Source organism: Tachysurus fulvidraco, chromosome 17 (genome assembly GCF_022655615.1).
Source record: "Tachysurus fulvidraco isolate hzauxx_2018 chromosome 17, HZAU_PFXX_2.0, whole genome shotgun sequence".
Classification (NCBI taxonomy): Eukaryota; Metazoa; Chordata; class Actinopteri; order Siluriformes; family Bagridae; genus Tachysurus; species Tachysurus fulvidraco.
This window is the reverse complement of record NC_062534.1, coordinates 17,478,951-17,501,267: the sequence shown is the minus strand read 5'-3', so window position 1 is coordinate 17,501,267 and position 22,317 is coordinate 17,478,951. Positions and strand designations below refer to the sequence as shown.

Sequence of the window (22,317 nt, the reverse complement as noted above, 5' to 3'; positions counted from 1 at the left end):
TACTGTTAATGTGTTACAAGGTCATGCCACACACAGTGCAGTATTGTAAGCTCTTACTAAAGCACAAATCTGGCTATAGTGCTTCATTTAGTGACAAACCAGCAATGACTTACAGGCATCAATAACAGACCTGTGGCCCAACCTGACCTGCTCAGGATCTATTATATTAGCTAGAACTTGTGGCATGGAGGTCAGACATGGATGAGCTGGGTGTCCTAATACTTCTCAATAAAATTATTGTTATCTGTGGCATAGTAAATTCTGCTTTAACAAGTGTTTGAAAGATAGCATTCAGTGCTGTTGGTTACATACTAACATGCTAACATTGTCATTGTTGCTGAGATCTAAGTCAGACCCTCTGAATTGAATGGTCTTATCTTCTGAGTCACTGATTTAAGCTGAGCCATATCTTCCAAATTTGAATTTGTTTTCAAATAAATTCAGCTTCCAGATGTGAAAAACTAGCCAAGAATTTTGTCTAGAATCAGATTGGATTTGAATCAGGGTCTAAATCTGGCAGCTTAGCATGTTTATATTCTCATTGCAGCTCAGTGCACTGGAGACTTGCTGTGTAGTGGATTAGGAGAACCACTCAATGTCAATAAAAAAACAAAAGGGGGGGTCTGTGTTTTTGAAGGGGAAACCAACTCAAGCCTGAGAATTAGCAAGTAAGCAGCTAAATTAACAGAATTTGCAATGAACAACATATGGTATGGAAAGAGGAAACAGTTACAAAACGTTGTAGAAAACAGAATGCTAAGTGATAGCTAATAAATTAGAAAGACTGATATGAGAAGCTAACTCAAAGCTAATGGTGTTCTATAGTATACTTTGAAAATACACTCACTAAGGATGATGAAATAAGATGAGATGAAATAAGATGAAATGAGATCAGATGAGATCAGATGTGATTAGAGGACAGAAAACCTGTAGTGCTAACTGTAATCACAAACTGCCAAGCAGATCACACCATATGGTGTACATGTGGACCGAAGAAATGTAAAAGATGGTTTTATGACAGCCCTATTTATTGCTTTAGACATCACTAAATAACAGTGGCTTAGCTTGTCTCATAAAGTGAGGAAAAATCAGTACAAATGATAATTTAATGGCAAGTACTATTATTAAAAAATGCCATTTACTGTATGTAATTATATGAATTATATGAGCATATTTTAGAGAGAAAAAAACAAAGCTGTAATAATTTTAATAAAAGGTTCTTTTTCCCCTAGTTTAGTCTGAAGGAAGTGTAGAACAAGTACATGGACAGTACTGCATTTATAGTAGTAAACTCCAATATATTATAAAATATGTACCTTATTGCATTCTTATGTACTCATTTTGAAGGTTTGTAGTTCATTGTGTAGAATGTTAGCCTGGCCTCTATGTACTAGAGGGGTTAAATCATGCTTTGTGGGCAGGAAGGTAATGTGTATGATCTTGACTTTCATCGTTCCTTAACTTGACATCATCGAATGTACACTTCAAATCAGACTGCTTTCGGCTACAAATACCCTCTAAATTGCATCAGGGCTGGTGCACACTTCGATTGCATGCTGGAAAATAGCTGTTGTAGTGATGCTGTCACAGACCCTGCGAGAGTAGAAAGTGTGTGAAGTTCACAAAAGTTCATCTTTACACTAAATTAAGTTCAAAAGAAATAACTTCAGCTGCATGTTTAGAAATGTCTTCTGAGCACTTTTGAATCACTTGTGTATCACTGGTTACATGCAATGCATTTGTTTGTAGGTTCTGACCTCTAAAAGTGGCAGATAAGAGAGGGAATGGTTGAAATTGTGTTTAGAATATAATGTTTGCTTGCAACGCCTGATTTGATTTTTAACAGGATAACACTCATTCTGGCCTGTCCCATGGACCTGAAGAATTTCCCGATGGACGTGCAGACTTGCATAATGCAGCTGGAGAGTTGTAAGTATGCCCTGCTCATCACAATGTTGGGGAAGATTTATTCACTGACTCAGAGATGGATGTTTTGCGGGCTCGTAGAGGGAAATAAGGAGCACAGTAATTTACGTGCACCTTAAAGTTGAGTGTGTAGAGAGATGCTGCAAGCTCAGGTTTTTGCCTGCTACTTGTTTTGCTCTTATTTTAATTATTGTACTTAGGGATGCAGCAGATTCAAGGGGTTGAGCACTTAGCAAAATATACTTCTTGTTATCTTAACAATCTCTTTATGAGATTGTTCCACACAAGTGTTAATTCACTACTTGTTTAACCCTCTCTTTTTCAGTTGGCTATACTATGAACGATCTGATATTTGAGTGGGATGAAAAAGGTGCTGTGCAGGTGGCTGATGGACTGACGTTACCCCAGTTTATCCTGAAGGAGGAGAAAGATTTACGCTACTGCACCAAACACTACAACACAGGTTAGCACCCTGCCAGCTCTTGCTGAGGCTGGGAAATATTGTGCACGTGAAGCTCTCTTGCTATTTCTGGAGTGCCAAACCAGCAAAGATGTACATGTATACAGTATATGCAGACCCTCAGCATTTTGCTGTGACCATCTCAATCTCTGGATTTGAACCATATGGGAAGCCTGAGATGTGAGTTTCTAGCAGGATGTTTACATACAAAATATACAAGAATATACAAGCAATTACAAGAACAAGATACCTCTATACCGTCCTCCACCTTAATTAAACATTACAGGATGAAACTCAGTGCTGTCATCTTAAAATCTGATACCATTCATGTGTAATCCATTTTACACATCAATTTTTTTAGATCCCAAACATTTTCTTTGGTGGTGGGGGGCTGAGGCAGTATGATTCCTTTTTTTTCTTTTCAGGGCAGTGCTGAAAACAGATAATAGTCTCTGGCGGCAGAAGACGCATCATGGCCATGCTCTGTTTCTCCTTCATTGTCTTTCAGTTGGCTAAAAACCATCTGTCTGGTCATTCTCACCAGTCAGGATTTGTTACCCTCAAGATAAAGTGGGAATTACAGTTGAAGGACAATCTACTTGGGATCTAATAAAAAAAAAAACAGAGCAAAACAGAAGGGACAAAGTGTGTATGTCTCCTTCAGGAATGCTCTTTTAAGAGGAGTAGAATTTGTGCAGAAATAAAGGTCAGAGGAGTGATTTGATCTGTGTGCTGTCTTGAGAAATCGGTAGGCTCATATATGGTCTATAGAGATTTTCACCACTGCCACAATTGTGACATTATGTTGTCATATGTATATCGATAGTTGAACACTGAAGCATCAAATTCGGCAGATTTACATTCCCTAAATAAAATGACCTATTTTGGCTCTGCTGGAGAGAGAGAACTAGAAATGTGTCGGAAACGAGTGTCAACTGCCAGCTTGTCTATGAAGAGCTCAGCGATGTCACTTTGTGAGCTTCATCTATAGTGTAATGGAAGAGTTTAGAATAAGCTTGATTAGAGTAAGAACTCTCTCTCTCTCTCTTTCTCCATCTTTTTCTTTGTCTTTTGCTGACTTACTCCTTGTATGTGGTTGACAAGCAGATTGCTGAAATATGCTGTCTCTGTCTCCCCTTCTCACCTTTCCATTTAAGCTCAGTGGCAAAACACCAGGGCAAACACTGAGGATGCTTCCCTTCTATATATACTTCATCTCCAATCCTCACCCCCTCACCTCTCTTCTCTTATTCCACCATTGTTAATGCACTCTTCAAGGGCAAACACTGACCCTGAAGTTTCATCATTCCAGCTGTATCACTGCTCCTCGATTCTATATAAACTACTGGTATTGATATGTCTTCATTCTGATTTATTAGCTGCAGTCTTGTTTGATTTGCTGAGCACATAATTTGTCTCTGGCATCTGTATATTTTTCTTCCTTCTATCCCATCTTCCATAGGTATCAGTGACAAAGACAGATCTTAGATATCATTTTCATCGTTGTGCTGGCACCATGTAGTGCCACAATGAATTTAAATGAATAGGTAAGCATCAGTGTGATAACGAGTATTGACACTGGTCCCATATTGGCCTGAAATACTAAACTGCTGTTAGAATATGTTTGATATATTTTCCTATCCAATCCACTGCTGTTGTTTTATTACATGCCATGAAAGTTTGTGAAGAAAGCTAAATAACAGCCGTGTTGTTTTTGTTTTAATTTGGGAAATGATTTAGACGCTAAATGTTTCCACAGGGCAGTTATGTTACCTTATCCTTAGGCGTTCAAAGCATTTTTGTACGATAAAGGCCTGGAATTGTCTTGTTGAAGAAACAAGTTCTCAGTGGGAAACCACACTGTGTGTCGAATTATTTTCAAATTACTCTGAATGCTGGCATTTCCACTGTGCTGAAATGTAGCATACCTTGAGCTAAGAAGTATTTTATGGAGTCAGTTAATGTTTTCCAGCTCATGCTGCCTGTACTGTATGTGGTGTATCTGTACCTTCCTCAGAAACAGTAATTTGACACATCTCTCTGCTTGTCGAGGCTGCTGGGAGCAGGTATATTGGTGAAGATATTGTGGGTGATTATGTTTTAAGTGGTGTCTCAGCTTCAATATGTTCCTATATTTCGCTGTCACTTTTTTTTTTTTTTTAAATAATGCAGCAAAACTGCTGTATGCTATTTTAGCTTGACACACATCACCCCCACTCCCCCAGCAGCCCCTCTATAGGTACATGGAACAGGTGCATTTATTGTACTTGTGTGTGTACGTATGAGGATATGTGCAGAGAGTATAACCTTACTGCACTGTAGCTAACAGTTATGCAAAGGAACTTTTTTCCTGCTTAAACAATTTCCAAAAATGTAAACTTACATGGACACAGAAAGAACAAAAATGTTTGCATTTCAAGTCAAGTCAAGAATCTTTTTTTTGTCATTTTACCCATATATAGCTGTTGCAGTACACAGTGAAATGAGACAACATTTCTCCAGGATCATGGTGCTACATAAAACAAAGACAGAGCTAAGGACTTAAGACAAAGCTAAGGACTTATGTAAGTTAGTCCTAGCCACAACCTGGTGCAAACAGTGCAGGACAAGACAAACAAGACGGTGCAGGACAAAAGACAGTGCAAACAAAACATACAAGACAATACACAAAAGACAATAAACAGAAACAGAACCAACCAATGTAAATACTGTATGTTCAAACAATATTGCTTGTGCAGAAATACTGGAATGAACACAGTATTATAGCAGCAAGTCCCTGAGATAATGTAAAGGACCGTGCAAAACAGCATTTCTCATTGTGAATGTTATATTCAATCACTGTGCAGTTTATTGGAACTCTTGTACAGCTTGTTCATTCATACAATTATCTGATAATCCCATCCTAATGCTGTGCATAAATTGATGTAGACATGGCTCAAATATGTCACTTAATATTAAAATCAAACATGAGATTGGGGCAAAAAGTGATCTCAGTGACCTTGATCATAGTATGGTTGTTGTTGCCAGACAGGCTGGGTTTGAACATTTCAGAAACTGCTGATACTCTGGATGATTTTCACAGATAACTGTCTAAATCAACAACAGCATCTCTAAATTTACAATAGAATGGAGATCATAATCATTTACAATAAGTAGAAATACAGTAAAGAAACTATTTCTTTTTTAAATATATTTATTACCAAATATTTTTTCTGTATTCTAAAACCACAGCAATACAAACATTTGCAGTCTGTATAAATAAAAGAAAAAATGTAATAAAGTTTAAAGAAACAGAATTGTTTAAAAATGTGTAGAATTGGTAGAATTTATGTAGAATGTTGTCGGATAGGATGTAGATCGGATGTTATTTGATTGCTCTTCATTCATGATATCATAATACATTCGATTTACATTCAACATGTGTGAAGCTTAATTCATTCAAACATCTTAAGGTTTTCTGCCATGTATGAGGGGAGTTGATGATGATCAGTAATGATAAACATATTTGTCTGGTATTTGTTCAGGGAAGTTCACATGCATTGAGGCCCGCTTCCATCTGGAGAGGCAGATGGGCTACTACCTGATTCAGATGTATATCCCCAGTCTGCTAATCGTCATCCTGTCCTGGGTGTCCTTCTGGATCAACATGGATGCTGCTCCTGCTCGTGTGGGCCTGGGCATCACCACGGTGCTCACCATGACAACACAGAGCTCAGGCTCCAGAGCCTCTCTGCCAAAGGTCAGTCAAGACAAACTCCATCAGAACTCCACTCGATTAACCTCTCACTTTTCCTCCCTATCTCTCTCTCTCTCTCTCTCTCTCTCTCTCTCTCTCTCTCTCTCTCTCTCTCTCTCTCTCTCTCTCTTTCTCTCTCTCTCTCTCTCTCTTTCTCTCTTATTATCATAATATAGAGTAAAGACTGCATTCATATGCTTTCCTGTAGCTTGTGTTGAAACAGTAGCAGTTCACACCACTTAGTGTGTCTTTGATAAGACTGCTTAGACTGATTAGATATTGACCTGGACTGCATAAAGGAGTAAGTCAAGGCGACTCGACTTTTGAAGATGATTTGCCAGTTATTTAGGAGACTTTATCAGTTTCATGATAACAACTTGCTAATTGACCATGTATTGATTTACTAATAGATATATAAATTTACTTGGGAGAGTCGATTTAGAATTTTCTTTGTTTTATGATAGACAGATAGAATACATGACTGTACCAGAAACGAACCAACCGATGATTCTAATCAGTAAATCTGCCTAATTGTGAGTCTCTGTCCAGTTGTGACAGCATGTAAAATTACATGTGACCATTTACTGTATGTCATCGTGTTTCTTAGCCACTTATTATAATCAATATAAAATGTGTAGGATTACGACTTAACTCCTATGTTGTACAATGATTCAGTCTACAGTAAAGTTAATTTTGTTTACTATTTTGTTTATTAGAATGGTTAAATTGTTGTTTCTATTTGTGAGGAATTTAGCCTTATCGTTCTTTCTCTTTCGCTCTTTGTTGGCTGTGAATTTGAATTGGTCTCCTCAACCTCCTTCTCCTCAGCTCTTCAAAGAATCTCTTCCATACAATTCTGGTCATGCTAATCATGATTACAGCAGAGCCGCATCTGCATGCACCCACTGAACACACAGCACACTCCAGTGCATGAAATTGCTCCCTTAGTGATGGTCATGGATAAAAATGCCACCATTCAGCCCGATTCCTGCCACATACTTTCACTTCATCAAGATTCTGCTCTCTTTCAGTCTTGTTTGACAACCTTGACCCAAGCAGTGATGCACATTAATAATTCAGTTTCACCAGAAGAGTAATACAGGCCGATATTTTACTGCCATATGAATGAAGGAGCAATGACGAGAAATGCTGGCCCTCGTAATTTAAGGATATGATTATGACCTAATTAAGGATAAGGCTGTTTGATAGAAATTGGTATTTTCTAAGTGCAATTAACACTTAAATATATTCTACATGATTCAAACATACTATTTTTTTAGATATTAAAATAAATAATATATTTTTAGATTTATTTTTAAATAATAATCATTCTCACATCTACAGTAGGGTAATTCATAAATAAGAGTTCATCGGTAACTTTCTTGCTAAAAATTTTAAGCTTTGCTATTATTTTTTTTATACAATGACAAACTAAAAAGTATAAAGAGCACAAATGTCCTCATGCTCCATGCATCATTTGAATCAAGACATACTGTAGCTTAATTGTTTTCCAAACTGGGCTTAAGGCTTAGTCATTGTCTGGTGATAAATCATGCTTTAAGAGGCAGACTTGTGAAGAGTTAGGAGTAATAACACCTTAAAATTTAACCTTGCTGTGTTTTATTCAATGACGCTTCAATTTGGGGCAGAATATAATAGGAAACTGCTTTCTAACTCCCTGCTTTATGGCCTTATTGAAATTGTTTAATAAAATTGTTCCATTTTATGACACATGGTACCATTTTAAAAGAGCAATTGCTTCAGTTGTGAATTGTGTCTAAGGAAATGACTTAAGATGACTCTACAGTGACAAGCTAACTTTACTGGACCTCATTGCTAACACGTGTCTTTGCTGCAGGTCTCCTATGTGAAGGCCATTGACATCTGGATGGCTGTGTGCCTGCTGTTTGTCTTCTCGGCTCTGCTGGAATATGCTGCTGTCAACTTCATCGCTCGCCAGCACAAAGAGCTGCTGCGCTTCCAGAGGAGGAGGCGACACCTAAAGGTGACCGAACACACACACACACACACACACACACACACACACACACACACACACACACACACACACACACAGAAGTGAATGGGATCTCACAGTGAACTTGACACAGATCAGAAAATTTATAATAAAAAAGATAGGGCAAGGTAAAGGTCTGTCTTTGAGAGACATTAAATACCTACATTGAAGAAACAAAAATGAACAAACACACAAACACTCAGACACAATTTCCTTTACATATCTTTGTTGTCATTATTGTTGTCCTTTTGGGCTGCTCCATGTTCAGTGTTACCACAGCAGACCATACAATACGAACCTTCATGATTTTGGCCCAGGTTTTTACGCCGGATGCAATTCCTTTAAATAACTCTGCCCAGTGACGGCTTGTGGGATAGGACAGCTGTCCGTGTAACATACAGTATGTGTGTGCATTTGATTTGATCTGTTTCATCTGTTGGTGAAGTCTCCTGTTTAACTCAGGGTTAGTTCAATTTCTCCTCAAGGAAAGGAAAGTATCAAAAAGCCTTTATAAATAAAAAAAGCTAGCAAAATGAGTAGTGTCTGTCTGCTAAGCTGCTAATTAACTTGCTCACTTTCACAGAGAATTGCAGTGACAGTGGAATATCTAGACTAATCAAAAAAAAGGAGAAACACCTTTATACAATATAATACTACAGCACTGTGTGAGTATGACTGGCACTAAAACGTTTGAGATGTTAGTCCTGTTTATTGGTCATTTATTTTCACTGATTGGTAGTAGGTTGTGAGGTTCCACCTCTTTAAGAGTACACACCAGTCATCATATGGAGACAGGACCTCTAGACAGGACAAGAAAAAGCACACTGTCCCATAATAGTTGAGTTATTTATTTTTTCATAAACATTTTTCATAAGCATTGTCCCCTGGAAATAGTTGCATTAAATGAACAATGCATTTGTGTTGCCAAATTATTGAATTTCACCAAGAATAATAAATACACACCTCCAGGGTTGGGGGTTCGATTCCCGCCTCCACCTTGTGTGTGTGGAGTTTGCATGTTCTCCCCGTGCCTCAGGAGTTTCCTCCTTTCCTTTCACTCCAGTTTCCTCTCCTGGTCCAAATACATGCATGGTAGGTTGATTGGCATCTCTGGAAAATTGTCCGTAGTGTGTGATTGCGTGAGTGAATGAGGGTGTGTGTGTGTGTGTGTGTGTGTGTGTGCCCTGCAATGGGTTAGCACTCCGTCCAGGGTGTATCCTGCCTTGATGCCCGATGACGCCTGAGATAGGCACAGGCTCCCCGTGACCCGAGAAGGTCATTTAACATATAGGCATTTCAGTGCAACATTGCAATGAAATGTTGGGGTAGTCTGAGCTTCCCTTGTAGCATTAAAGCAATTGCCTTTTTCAGGAATTTACCCATTTTGAAGCTTTGAAATTGACAGCAAATTTGCCATTATGTAAATAGCCAGTTAGGGCTGGTGCTTGGTGGTTAAAATGCCATTATAACCATTAACACAAACACTTTTTGTTTTTATTAGGCTATATTTGAATTTCCCCACTCTATAGGATATACGAGCAGGGAGGGTTAAGGGGCTTGCTCAAAAGCCCAACAGTGGCAGCTTAGCAGTGCTGGGGCTTGAACCCCAACCCAGAGCCTTATCCACATGAGCCATCACTGGCTTAGCTGCAATAATATTGTTTACAGGAACTAACATATTTTATGGATGTGCCCCAGAATTAAATAGAATTATATACAGGTAAACGGTGTTCATTAATAAATCAGAATTTGAAATGTGCGATGCAATTATTGAGGGAAAAAAAACGTTTCAATATGTGGTTTTACAGGAAAATAATTGTAATAAATGTAAAGGTGGCAACAGTAAAAGCATGCCCCATTAATTTTATTACTTACATATTACTTACTGTAAACATAAACATGGTAGAATAAACTGAGCAGTAATAGTCATATATTAACATAACAGAGAAATACACTGTTTTTAACCTCCAACTGAAGACTTACTCACTCTTATCCTGAGCACAACATACGGTCCAAGCAATAATAATAATTACTATGAGCCTAATGTGAAACTTCCTTATAGCTAGAACTACTGTCAGAGCTGTTAGCTTGAAAAAAAAAACTTAATTTAAGAAGCTTAGTTACTTGGAGTGTAGCTTTCTACCTTCTTTCAATCCTGTCAGGACAATCAATTGTTGATCAGTGGTGTCCGGTATTATCTGGAAAGAGCGGGGTAATTGCAGGTTTCATTCAGTCAAGCAGGAGCCACCCCTGTTTCCTTTTGTTTCATCAGTTCATCCTGGCCTTTCAATAATTATCAGGTGGATGAAAGCCTGCAGCCACAACTGTACTTTTTAGATAAGATTGGTAATTATTTTTGCTGGACATCTACCTCTAATTACCCATATTACAATGAATTCATCTAATTAATGGACCTAATTAATTACAGACATACTCAAGGCGTTTTCTTGCTATAAGCAGTATAAGCAATCGCTTAGGGTCTCCTAATATCTAAATAAAAACAACAATCATTTGGCAAAAAACTTTAAGGATCAGCACAAAGAAGCAGCAATCACAAAGTGTTTAATCATCATAAAAAATGGATACATATGGATATATATGAAATATATGGATTTTGTCGTTTTTTTTCTATTTTCCTGCTTCCAGTTTACTGATGTAATTGAAATGGAGAAAATTAGCGGCAAACTATCCAGCTAGTATCTAGAGGAAGAATTGTTAGGCTAACGCGTTAACTTGCTAGATTGTTACTACTAGCTATAACAACAGTGTGCCGATGACCTTTTATTTATTTTATTCACATAATTTACTTGTTTATGGATTTATTTCCCTGTGAATATATTTCTTTTTTGGTTGTTTTAAGTTGATTGGTTTAAAATGTTTCTCGAAATGCTTCCTCTATAGTGTAGTGTAGGTGAGGAGCCCTCAAATATTGCTTAGGGCCCTCAAATATCCAGAACTTGTCCTGCAAATACTGTCTCAGGTCTTAATTGTGCCAAATGCATATGATTGCCCAGAAATAAAAATCTGTTTTATTGGGCAAAACTGCAGGGACAAAAACCCATACACAATACTGTATGGTTATGACTATACCACTAAATATAGGACATTAGATCACTCTAATCCTGTTATATTTTATCACATATAGCCAAGATTCTTTTTATAGAACTAATGGAATCTTTAAACCCCCTGTAGCTTATTGTAGCAACAGTATTATAATATTAATTTAAAATACTATTAATACAAATCCTTAAGCTGTATATTGCTAAATCCGATGAAGTGTAAAGAGTCTCATTAGAAAACTGGTGGAAAGCTGAAAGATAGCTGCTCCTTAAGCTCGCACGTCTCTGTGCTTTGCAATGTAAGGGTTTACAACGATTCCCAGAGCATCGAAAAGCTCCACCTAAACCTTGAATCCTACAGTGATCCATAACCGGATATGTTAAGATAACAACAATGTACTCTTCTCCAAGCTCTCTCCAGGGAAATCCATCGCAGAGAAAGTACACAATTGGTGTTGATTTCACCCTGCATTATTCACCAGTTACCTGCTAAAAGCACACACTGCAAATCCTGCAAATGTTGCATATCCACTACAGAATGCAATCTTTTGCACAAGGTTGTGGAAATCTAAGTGATGTTTCTAGAAATATGATGTTTGCATTTTAGAAGAATTAGGAACTAGAATTGTTAGTTGTTAGGAATGTGCAGAGGATATAAAATACTAGATACAAAACATAATAAAAGAACAAAACATTCAGTTAGAGAAATAATTCTATAATTGATATTCTGGCATACTATTTAAAACATTCTTAAAATATAAAATATGCACGTCTGTTATGTTATCTTATGCATGGCACTTGCTTATATAGAGTTATTTTTTTTACCTACAACTCACTGCTAACAACGGGCCTCATTTTTCAAGCTTGATACGAACGCATGTATTTCAAGTTGTTCATGTTTTCATGAAAATCTCCTAAATTTGGAGGTGAAAAACATTCTTATCCTACTTGTGTGTTTGTAAGTATACACATAAGAAGACCAGCTAATATAAACCACGACTGATCAACTTGATCGACAAGTCATAGAATTTGGGTAGATTAGTGCACTTTTATATATTTAATATACTGTCATGGATTATTTGCTTGTCTTATAATGTTTACACTGTCTAGCAGACCCTTTTATACAAAAAAGACATCCTCATGCCACTCCATTAGATTAGCGACTAAGAAAACAAATATCAAGCCCCGTCTTTTTTTATGATTGGCTTAAATAAAAGAATATGAAAAATAAACCAAGCGATAACACAAGCTAATTTAAGACAAATAAATAAATTTATGATAAAAGACACAGCCTTGAATAAATGGAGGACTGATGAGCCGTAAACCGTAAAAAAAAATGCCTCAGCAAACAGAAGTTTTAGTGCTTATTTTAGTGGCAGTAGTAGTACTAGTAGTAGTATTAACATTAAATATTCTTACGTTTATTTTAGTCACATAGAAGTGAGTCAAAACAACATCCATTTCAGCTTGCCATTTTTTACCATGATGGTTCATTTGATTGTTTATTCCCTAATTAAAGATTTGTGGGGTTCATTACATGCAAATGCGCTGTATTTGGGTACTGTATGTTCATTTCACTTAACCAAACTATGCACACATGAAGACAAAACTATGAAGAAAATCTGCCTTCCTGTAGGTTTTGTAGAACTGGTATAATATGTACTAAAATGTATTATACTTAATGTATTATATTATATATTATACTCTCTCTCTCTCTCTCTCTCTCTCTCTCTCTCTCTCTTTCTCTCTCTCTCTCTCTCTCTCTCTATCTCTCTGTCTCACTCTCTCTCTCTCTGATTTTGCTGGGTAATTTGATCAGTTCCTGTTTTGTGGGTGTGTTGTGGGGAATTTATAGAGAATAGCTTGATGTAATTTGAAATGTAGAGAAGGAAACAAATGAGGGTTCTTGTGATTTCAGTGTTTAAACAGATGTGTATGGATTTATACACATCAAGGATAGATGATGTCTTGGAAAAACTCAATTCAAAATACAATGTGAATGCATACTGTAGTGAAATAATATAGACATGAGTATGCCCTGTTTAAAGTACTGACAAAAGTACATTTAAGTAAAAGTATTGATCATGTGTCAAAATCTCAATTAGTGTCTCTAGCAAAAGTAAAAGATTTGATACTTTTAAATGCACTCAAGTATTAAAAAGTAATTATGGATTTTTTTTAAACATTGTTAGTTACACTATTGTAAGTTGTACTGTTCTACCATTAGGTAGAAATTTTACTTGCTGCTTAGCCAGTATTATTAACTTCTGGAACCGATGCTAGTCTAACCTTACAGTCTGACAAATACAGGCTAATGTAGTGATTTTATAGACAGATATTGTTAGCACTTAATTGCTTACTCCATCATATTGAAACATTTTAATGAGCTAGTGGCAGGGTGGCTAGTCACTGATAGCCAGCGCCCTAACTACATTGTGTAGCATGACAAGGTCAAGGTCTAATTTTCATGATACACGATTTTTGATTCTTTTTTTTTTCTACATCCATAAACTTGATTGGCTTTTAAACTGAAATGACTGGATGCTAAACTGAGCCACTGTATTGGTGATGAGCTGGATTATAACAGCAGAGATCTTTAATTAAGAATACAAGTAGTTTATTAGAGGAAAAAATCAATTAATAGTAAATATAGAAAAATAATACTTAAGTATAGTATACCATTGATCAAAGATTGTCTACTCCTCTTCACGAATTTGAATAAATAGATTTGCAAACCTTTGATGAACATCTACTTTGCTAATTTTAAGTATTATCTCATTATTTCAAGAAATACGAATACAGTTTTGGTTTTAATCTCTTCAAACACTGGTAAAAATCTTGCAAAATGTTAATTATTAATTTTGCACACACAGTCATTCCCAACGCAACTTTGAGGCAGCAGTAAATCATCATCTTAGTGCTAAATTCGTCTCTCTGCATAGAGGCCACAGTGCGTCCTGTTATTTTAGTATAAAACTCCCCAAATTACGCTTAACACAAAAAAAACATGGATGTTACGTGACCGTTTTTTACTTTTGGTGTTAAACATGTTGCAATTAGGACCAGCATTGAAATATAATTTTTTGTAGCATTCAAATAGATTTTTTGTTATTGTGTATTTTATATAATTCTATAAAAATTAAAAAATGAAACACCTTTCTTGCCCATTCTCTTTTGCCTTTTGTTCAATATAAAAAAATAATAATGATACTACATATAACATAATTAACATATAATGTGTGTTACTAGTAAGTGTTCGCTAATAAAAATACTCCAGTTGTGTGCTACAGCCATTTGGATATTCTGTACAAGAGTGTAGAACTTATAGCATCCGAGGCACAAAATGGCTGTGTATGTTGTCGGTGTAGTGTCCCAGTCGTCCGGTGGGGCGCAGTGACATGATCAATGTGGAGCAGACTGAGCGGTAGCAGCAGGGTTGCTACACTTTCACCACCTCCCTTAATGAAGTTCCCTGGCAGAGGTGATCCACAGCTGGGCTCAAGCTTTCCATTGCACCTTGCAGGGGTCATCATTCACACTGGCTGTTGCAGCTCAGTGCTGTTATGAGAGCTCACTCTACTCCTTTTGACTTGCTGCCTTACAGAGTAGACGCAGGATTCCCCCTGCTGGACACACACTAGTGGAGTACAAGCATTTCCGGGTGGAAACGTTGAAACAGCTTTAGAAGAGGTTTTTAGATAAGTGAAGCCGCATTGCACAAAAAGTAGCTCCAAAATGTCCACAGTGTTTATTACAAGTCACATACAATACAGGTGTGCACACAAACACACAAACCTATGTTTACATTTAATTTCATCTTATAGATAAGAACGCTCAGTGCATTTCTAGAATTTCTTTTGTGATGGCCATAAAGAAAGTACAATTTGTAGTAAAATAACCCCAAAAATAGATCCCTGCAGATGTATAATTTTAGCACACATTCTGGTTTAACCATCAAGCTCAGACTATCGGAACAGTGAGCTCTGTAGTCACACAAGGGACACGACAGGGTACACGAGACTTTCACTTGTCCCCAGCTGCTCCACATTATGCTCATCCAGAGCGTTAATAACTAACTGAAAGGCTTTTGTCTGAAGCCTATGCCTTGCTAAGTGAGGATTAGGGAGTATCTAACTGATGGTGATCAATCACCTTGTTAGTGTTGATTGCTGCTCAAATGGAGCACTCAATCTGAATATTCTTCTTTCTTCTACCCCAGGCTTGTCTGTTTACCCATCCTGAGCACATACACGGCTGAGGAGCGTTTATGTAAATAAGAATGGAGAGATCACTAAGCCACTGTTTTAGGTTGCAGTGTCCTCAGATGGAGAGCACTGTAGTGAGTAGAATTTATGACTTGTGGTTCCGATCATTATAGTGGGATTAGGTGAAGTGTGTAATGTGTGCTGAAGGGATGAATAAGTAGCAGCACGTTGCATGATGGAGTGAGATTGATTTGCGCACTGAGGAACCCAAGAGTAAAGTGCCTGTTTGTTTGGATATTTTGCTTCTTTCCAGCATAACTGAAATAATTAATTTGAGTTATTGGCTTCAAATGGATTTCAAACCAGTAACAATAACTAATTTTGGAAACATATATTCACAACAGAATCATAATTGTAACGTAGATTTGAATAATCCATGCTTATTTTATTCCATTTCATTTGTTGTAAATGCAGTGCAATCATATGCAGAAGCACACAATAACCGATAGAAATCTCAGAGGTTCGAGACGTTACGCCGAGGCTGAGAGTGCAGATATAAACAGAATTTATTATGCATAGTCCCAGTCTTCAAATTGCTTACTAAAAAGCTTTCCTAGGAGGATTGTGACGTGCAAAATATATTAAAACGCATATGCAATAAAAGCCCTGACTTGACTGTCACATAGTCGGATGTTTTATACGTGATATTAATGACGTGCGCTCAGTCGAGGCTTTACACGCCTCAGTCCCAAGAAAAATGATGGATGGTGGCTGAAAGACCCAAGAGGTACATGGCACCAGATGCTCATGCCTCTGAAATGCAGAGGTAAGCTGCATTCTAACGGTTGGTGAGGAAATTGTATTTGAGAAGGAGCTCTTAAGGATATGTATAGCTTTCTCGTCCTGTTGTCAGCCAGCGAGGTTGGGAGGAAGACTTGGCATATTGCGTTGTTTGTTATTGGCGGGTTTTTAATTACGGAGGGAGCTAATGAATCCGGCAAAACTGCGAAGGACAAAGCACGGGAGTGATGCAGCACCGCAGCCCTGCACCTCTTTATGGCACCATGTCACGTCTCCATGCCAGCACATTAATCATATGGCAGCAGGAATAAAGAAAGCATCAGTAATGGGTACAAATGGTGCGGCACTCAAGGACGATGCAAGGTCGAAGCACCCGGCATCACAGAGAAACCTGTGCACTAAACTGGGGGCAAAGGAAATGCCATGATACACACACAGGGACACACACACACACACACGCACACACAGACACACACAGATAAATACATCTGGCAATGCTCTTCCATTTTCTCCTACACACATTTCATGATAGAAATGGAATAGCAAGAAGGCAAGGACAAAAAGAGGGTGAAAAAGAGGCAACTAAAAATGGAGCCCTGAAGAAAAAAAAAATTGGCTGGTCGCTCACTAAAGGGAAACAGACTCCACCACACCATATCTCGGTTCTCAGTGTTACATGTTTATATCTGGGCACCAAGCATCACCCAAAGATAAGTACTCTGCTTTGCATTACCAATTTGTGCTTTAGCAAGTCGATGCGTACCGAAATATAATTAATCTTGGCGCTTGCTATGGGTTTGCATATATTAAGCATCTGCTCAGTCTCGAATAAGCCTGAGCAAAGGTAGTGTAGTTGTTCCATTAATTCACGTAAAAATGACTGCCATCTATCACACCTTTTGCTCTCTTAGAACTACCTGTTATGTCAATAATTAATACCCATGAACACAACTAGTCTCACAAATTGGCAGGTACAGCATAAGATCAACCATATAGGATTAAAGTCAGTAACAGGACACTTGTCAGTGTATTGAAGCTGTATATCTCTGTCTAAATGTATAGATCAGTAGCATGTGTTTTTACATGGTTTTTGAATTATAATAATGTACACTAGATGGTTTGTCTTTTTCATTATTAAACTGTTTATGGCTCAGTTTTTTAATAAATAATCATATTTCTAACACAGTGCTTTAACATTTATAACATCGTTTATAACACATTTACAAGTAAGACTAATAAGATTAAAAAGTGAAATGTTTTAGCATGACTAATCCCTGTCACATTTATTTTTACACTCTCACTTGCAATATGTATCCCCTTATAAATCTGAAATGCTTTACTTAAATATTCTTTGTAAATATTCAATGTTGTGACGAATATGTTTGGTAGAAGAAAATATGTTTAAAAAAAGAGATCGCTCTCTGTAACAAACATGGAATATGTCTAAGACCCAGGACGTCAGAATATATGGTTGATGTGAGTATAAATAAAAACACTGCATTAAATTACATCTTAGCAAGTGAATATAGCTTAAATACAGCCAAATTGAACTTGAACCTGTCTGGACACAACACCTACAGTACAACAACATATTGCACATCTGTACTTTATTCATATTAACCATACTGTTCTGCCTCCACTCTGTAGGTGTTCTATTTAAATATTTTCTGTATATTTTACATTTCCTACATATATACTGTTGGTAAATTCTATTTTTACTGTAATTTAATTACTATTCTAATTTTTCCTTTTTGTATTTGTATGACTGTCAAAAAAGCATTTCACTGCATGTTGTACTGTGTTTGGTCGTCAATGTGTTTTTAGACATTTTACTCATTTTCAAACTTTAGAACTTTACATTTTCTTATTCTATTTTTGCTTTGTTCTAGAACTAAATGCTTAAAATGATCTGTCAATGGAACAAGCTTGAAATTTCGGGAAACTGACTTTAACTGTTTTTACCAGAGGCTGAAAAATGAAAAGTTTTGGTTGTGCCCATATTCAGCATTGAATTTTGAGCATGTCACACTCCACAGTGGTGGTTAATGTCTCGTGAGAGAGAGTAGAATTTGTTGTTTTTCATGAGTATTTCTGTTTTTGCTTAGTCTAGTAGGGGCAATATATTTATAGAAAAGTTCCTAAAAAACAAAAACAGGGTTTTTTTTTCACACAAATGTTTCTATCTTTAAAATAAATGATGATATCAACCCCATTGCTGATCTCTGAGATGCCCCAGTTGTTGTTCATAAGCATCTAGAATCTTAAGGTGTTATCTTCGACGAATAAATTTGACACTGAAAGCCCAGAGAGTCTTGGCTAATTTTATAGTGTCTTGATGCCATAAAATAATTCATTTGTTTATACTAATTGAAAATGTCCAATAACTTTCAACCGGCGGAATGAAACACCGGTGTACTGGTAAAAAAGGTTAAGTACTGTAGGTTTGCTAGTCAAATAATTGGCTTATTTTAATACTTTAAGAGGAATTCGTAACATTTAATATTTGATGAAACTTGCATTTGGACTGCTGCCATAAGGGGTATGTGTGTGTTGCAGGAGGACGAGGCAGGTGAAGGGCGCTTCAGCTTTGCAGCCTATGGCATGGGCCCTGCATGTCTGCAGGCCAAAGATGGCATGGCCATCAAGGGCAACAATAATGCACCTGCCTCCAGCATGCCACCTGAGAAGACCGTGGAGGAGATGCGCAAGCTCTTCATCGGCCGCGCCAAGCGCATCGACACGGTGTCGCGAGTCGCCTTCCCACTCGTCTTCCTCATTTTTAACATTTTCTACTGGATCATTTACAAGATCATCCGCAGCGAGGATATTCACAAGCAGTAAATATAAAGGGTGAGATCCGAGCTGAAAAACCTGCCGCTGTCGCTGCCCACCGCCCCCCCACCTCTCCCCCGTGCCCACATCCTCTCCTCAGCACTCACTTGCTTTCAGTGCCGAGTCATTGGCAGAGGTATTTCTCAATATTCAATATATTTTTTCTTTCATCTGTCCTTTTTCCTCCGGTTCTCCTAAATAATCTGGACCTGTGCAATAGCAATGCAGTAAAATGCATGATATGAATGTGGCAATATATTTACTAAAAAATTGAAAAAAAATAATAATAAAAATGGCAACATAAATATTAGACTTTCACAGATACATCAGAGAACCTCTGAGCAAACTGAAATTCAAGGGCCTGTTGCTCATGTGAGACTTTCTTTTTTCTTTTTTTTTTTTGCAACTTGAAGACATGCTACATTATGGGAATATGAAGGAGATTACATGCAGCACTGTAATATATCAAATGTTTAAAAGCAAAACTCAAATTATTTCAAGAGAGCTTACTGGAAAACGGAAAGGTTTTAAAAGAACGCCACGCGGATGGTTTGGTGCTTCCATAATTAAGTAATGCAAGAGGCGCTGGAATATATCTATATCTATGTCTAGATTTGCTTCAATATATGTATTGCAAGCACTTGTCAATGCCCAGAAAAACAGGATGTCATGATGATGACGTCCTGATGTCATGATGTCACTTTAACAGTGGAAGCTTGACGAGTGACCGTCAGAAATATATTGTTTATACCAGCTGTGGTCAGTGTGAATTTTTTTGTCCAGATTATGTCATTTACTCACGTGCCAAGTGAACAGCATGTTGCTGTACCATTTTCCTCAGCTTTTGTGAACAACAACAACAAAAAAAAAAGATAAAAAAACAAACAAAAATATCTTTGGGCTATAAACCTTTATTGCTTTATTTATTCAGACAACAGACATATTTACAAGCTATGTATTATGACATGACTGAAACTAGAGGAAAACGTATGAGAAGTGTTTTATCTCTCAGCTCCATCGGTTTGCATTTTCAAAGCATAGACATCATGAAAAAAAGTGATCATTTTCTTCCCTGTAACAGCATCGTGTTGTTTTACGCATCGCCATCAGCTCCAGCAGAAAGTGTTATTTTTATAAGCAGCCAGCGCCACCATACACTTAAATATAAATATCTAACAACCAAATGTGTATTACTGTGACTTTTAAATCAAAGTATGTATTGTGCAGCAGAGTTAATCATTTGCATTGTATTTAAATTATGATTTTTGGTTACAACATGCTTCCATGGATTACGTCCTCATCTGGCTTCTCTATGCAATATGAATATATGCAATTTATTTATTTATTTATTTATTTATTTATTTATTTATTTACTTCTTACTTACTTACTTACTTATTTATTTACATTTCCTCAAGTGTCCTAGTCTTGTTGTGGCTTTATCTATCTATCTATCTATCTATCTATCTATCTATCTATCTATCTATCTATCTATCTATCTATTTATTTATTCTTAACGAAGCACTCTGTCCACTATGCATGACAAAGATACCTTTTTTTTTTTACACATACACATTATTTTTTTCCCCATTTTCATTTTCCCAGTTTTGCTAATGTTTTATTTTCTTGAAAGAAATGAAACTGCATTCTCGCCATGCAAGGTCCTGGAGGCAGTGTGAATTATGATTCATTACCATTCATGAGATTGGTGCAGTGTTTCTCTCCACACCTCATTCTGTTTATCCACTTGATTTGTTTTCTTGGCCAAAGAGTAATCTCCTTAAAGCGTCACCACTGCCTTTCAGCTGTGCAAGCGAGTACCCGATGTAAAGGGTTCATCTTTTTATCTGAAATATTATATCATATTTATGTTTTTGTAGCATTACCTGGAGAAAATGTGATGGAATTAATAAGAGGTGTAATTATCGCACAAGGCCCATATTTATTCATGTATTTGTTTAAGTAGAATTCAAATATCGGTTTGTACGTCTGAAATGTGAAATGTACATTAGATTTTCATTAGAGTGGGACTGGCATGGTCTGTCGGAGTGCAATCATCACAAAACCTCTTGGTTTAACACTTTTCTCGCCCCAGGACAGATGATTCAGCTTGTGCAAGGCCTGAAAATTGTGTGTGAAAAATGGAATCATGGGAGAGGAAATTGGGGAAAAATCCTAAACCGTGTTGTTTTGTGCTCCTCCTCTGAGCCACTATGTCATGTTAAGTTCTTGAGAAATCTCATTTATTTATTTGAATTTCTTATGAATGACAGTCTCTCTCTCTCTCTCTCTCTCTCTCTCTCTCTCTCTCTCTCTCCCTCTCTCTCTCTCTCTTTCTGTCTCTCTTCTCACTCTCTCAATTTCTGTCTCTTTCTTTCTCTCTGTCTCTTTTCTCTTTCTGTCTCTCTTTTCTCTCTCTCTCTCTCTCTTTCTCTCTCTTTTTTCTCTCTCTTTCTCTCTCTCTCTTTTCTCACTCTCTCTCTCTCTCTCTCTCTCTCTCTCTCTCTCTCTCTCTCTCTCTCTCTCTCTGTATGCATACAGTATGTGTGTACTATAAATGCTCAGAACACAAGTAAACGCTTGCGAATTCTGACCCACTTTCAATCAGTAGTAGCCATCTTTGTGTTCAGTTAGTTTCAGACTCCGTATCACTGCATCCATGCAGCTACTCAACTGATCAGCAATTCATTCTCAAAACGATTGAATGGCTAGATTTTATTTTGGATTCGTAGCTTTTAAGTTAGGAATAATGAATATTTCCTTTCTTCATTGCGATCCTCTCATACATTAATTGTTTTGTACAATTAACATTTTGGCTTCATCCATTTCTGTCAGCTGTGAAATCAAATCCAATCCAACATCTTCCACACTGTTTTAACACATTTGTAAAACTTATGCTTAGCTAAATGTTGCTTTTTCCCCAAACACCCTTGATGATAAACGCTGCTTCAAAGCCACTTATCGTACTCACGCTGCTGTTTCGTCCTTTGTGTATAAGACTGCACTCACAATCGGATCTTCTCTTTTAACTGCAAGCTGCGGTTCTAGAGACTGGACAGTCACAGAGGACTCGTAGTGTTTTGGAAATGACTAACGGAGCAATGTGAAACATCTGCTATGTGCAACCCCGCCTTTACAAGGCAAAACTATCATGCAAAAATTCAATTAAAAATTTGCATTGGTTCTTTAAAATTGTCAGTTTATGAGGCATGATGCTATTCGTTTATGATTTCTTCACTTCTATTGATACCTTTTTTATGCTAACTCTTTAAGGGTGATCACT

General features: G+C 37.1%; 1 protein-coding gene across 2 annotated transcripts in view; it reads left to right on the top strand.

Annotated features, from left to right (window-relative positions):
• The window catches only part of glra1 (glycine receptor, alpha 1), a 46,004-nt gene extending 26,215 nt beyond the window's left edge, over positions 1-19,789 (top strand). For both annotated transcript variants that reach the window (XM_027135870.2, XM_027135871.2), the window contains 5 exons: positions 1,847-1,929; positions 2,252-2,389; positions 5,911-6,125; positions 7,981-8,127; positions 18,761-19,789. In XM_027135870.2, coding sequence (XP_026991671.1) covers positions 1,847-1,929; positions 2,252-2,389; positions 5,911-6,125; positions 7,981-8,127; positions 18,761-19,045 — 868 coding nt within the window. In that variant the 3' untranslated portion in view covers positions 19,046-19,789. The remainder of the gene's footprint in view (positions 1-1,846; positions 1,930-2,251; positions 2,390-5,910; positions 6,126-7,980; positions 8,128-18,760) is intronic.
• The last annotated feature ends 2,528 nt before the right edge of the window (positions 19,790-22,317 follow it).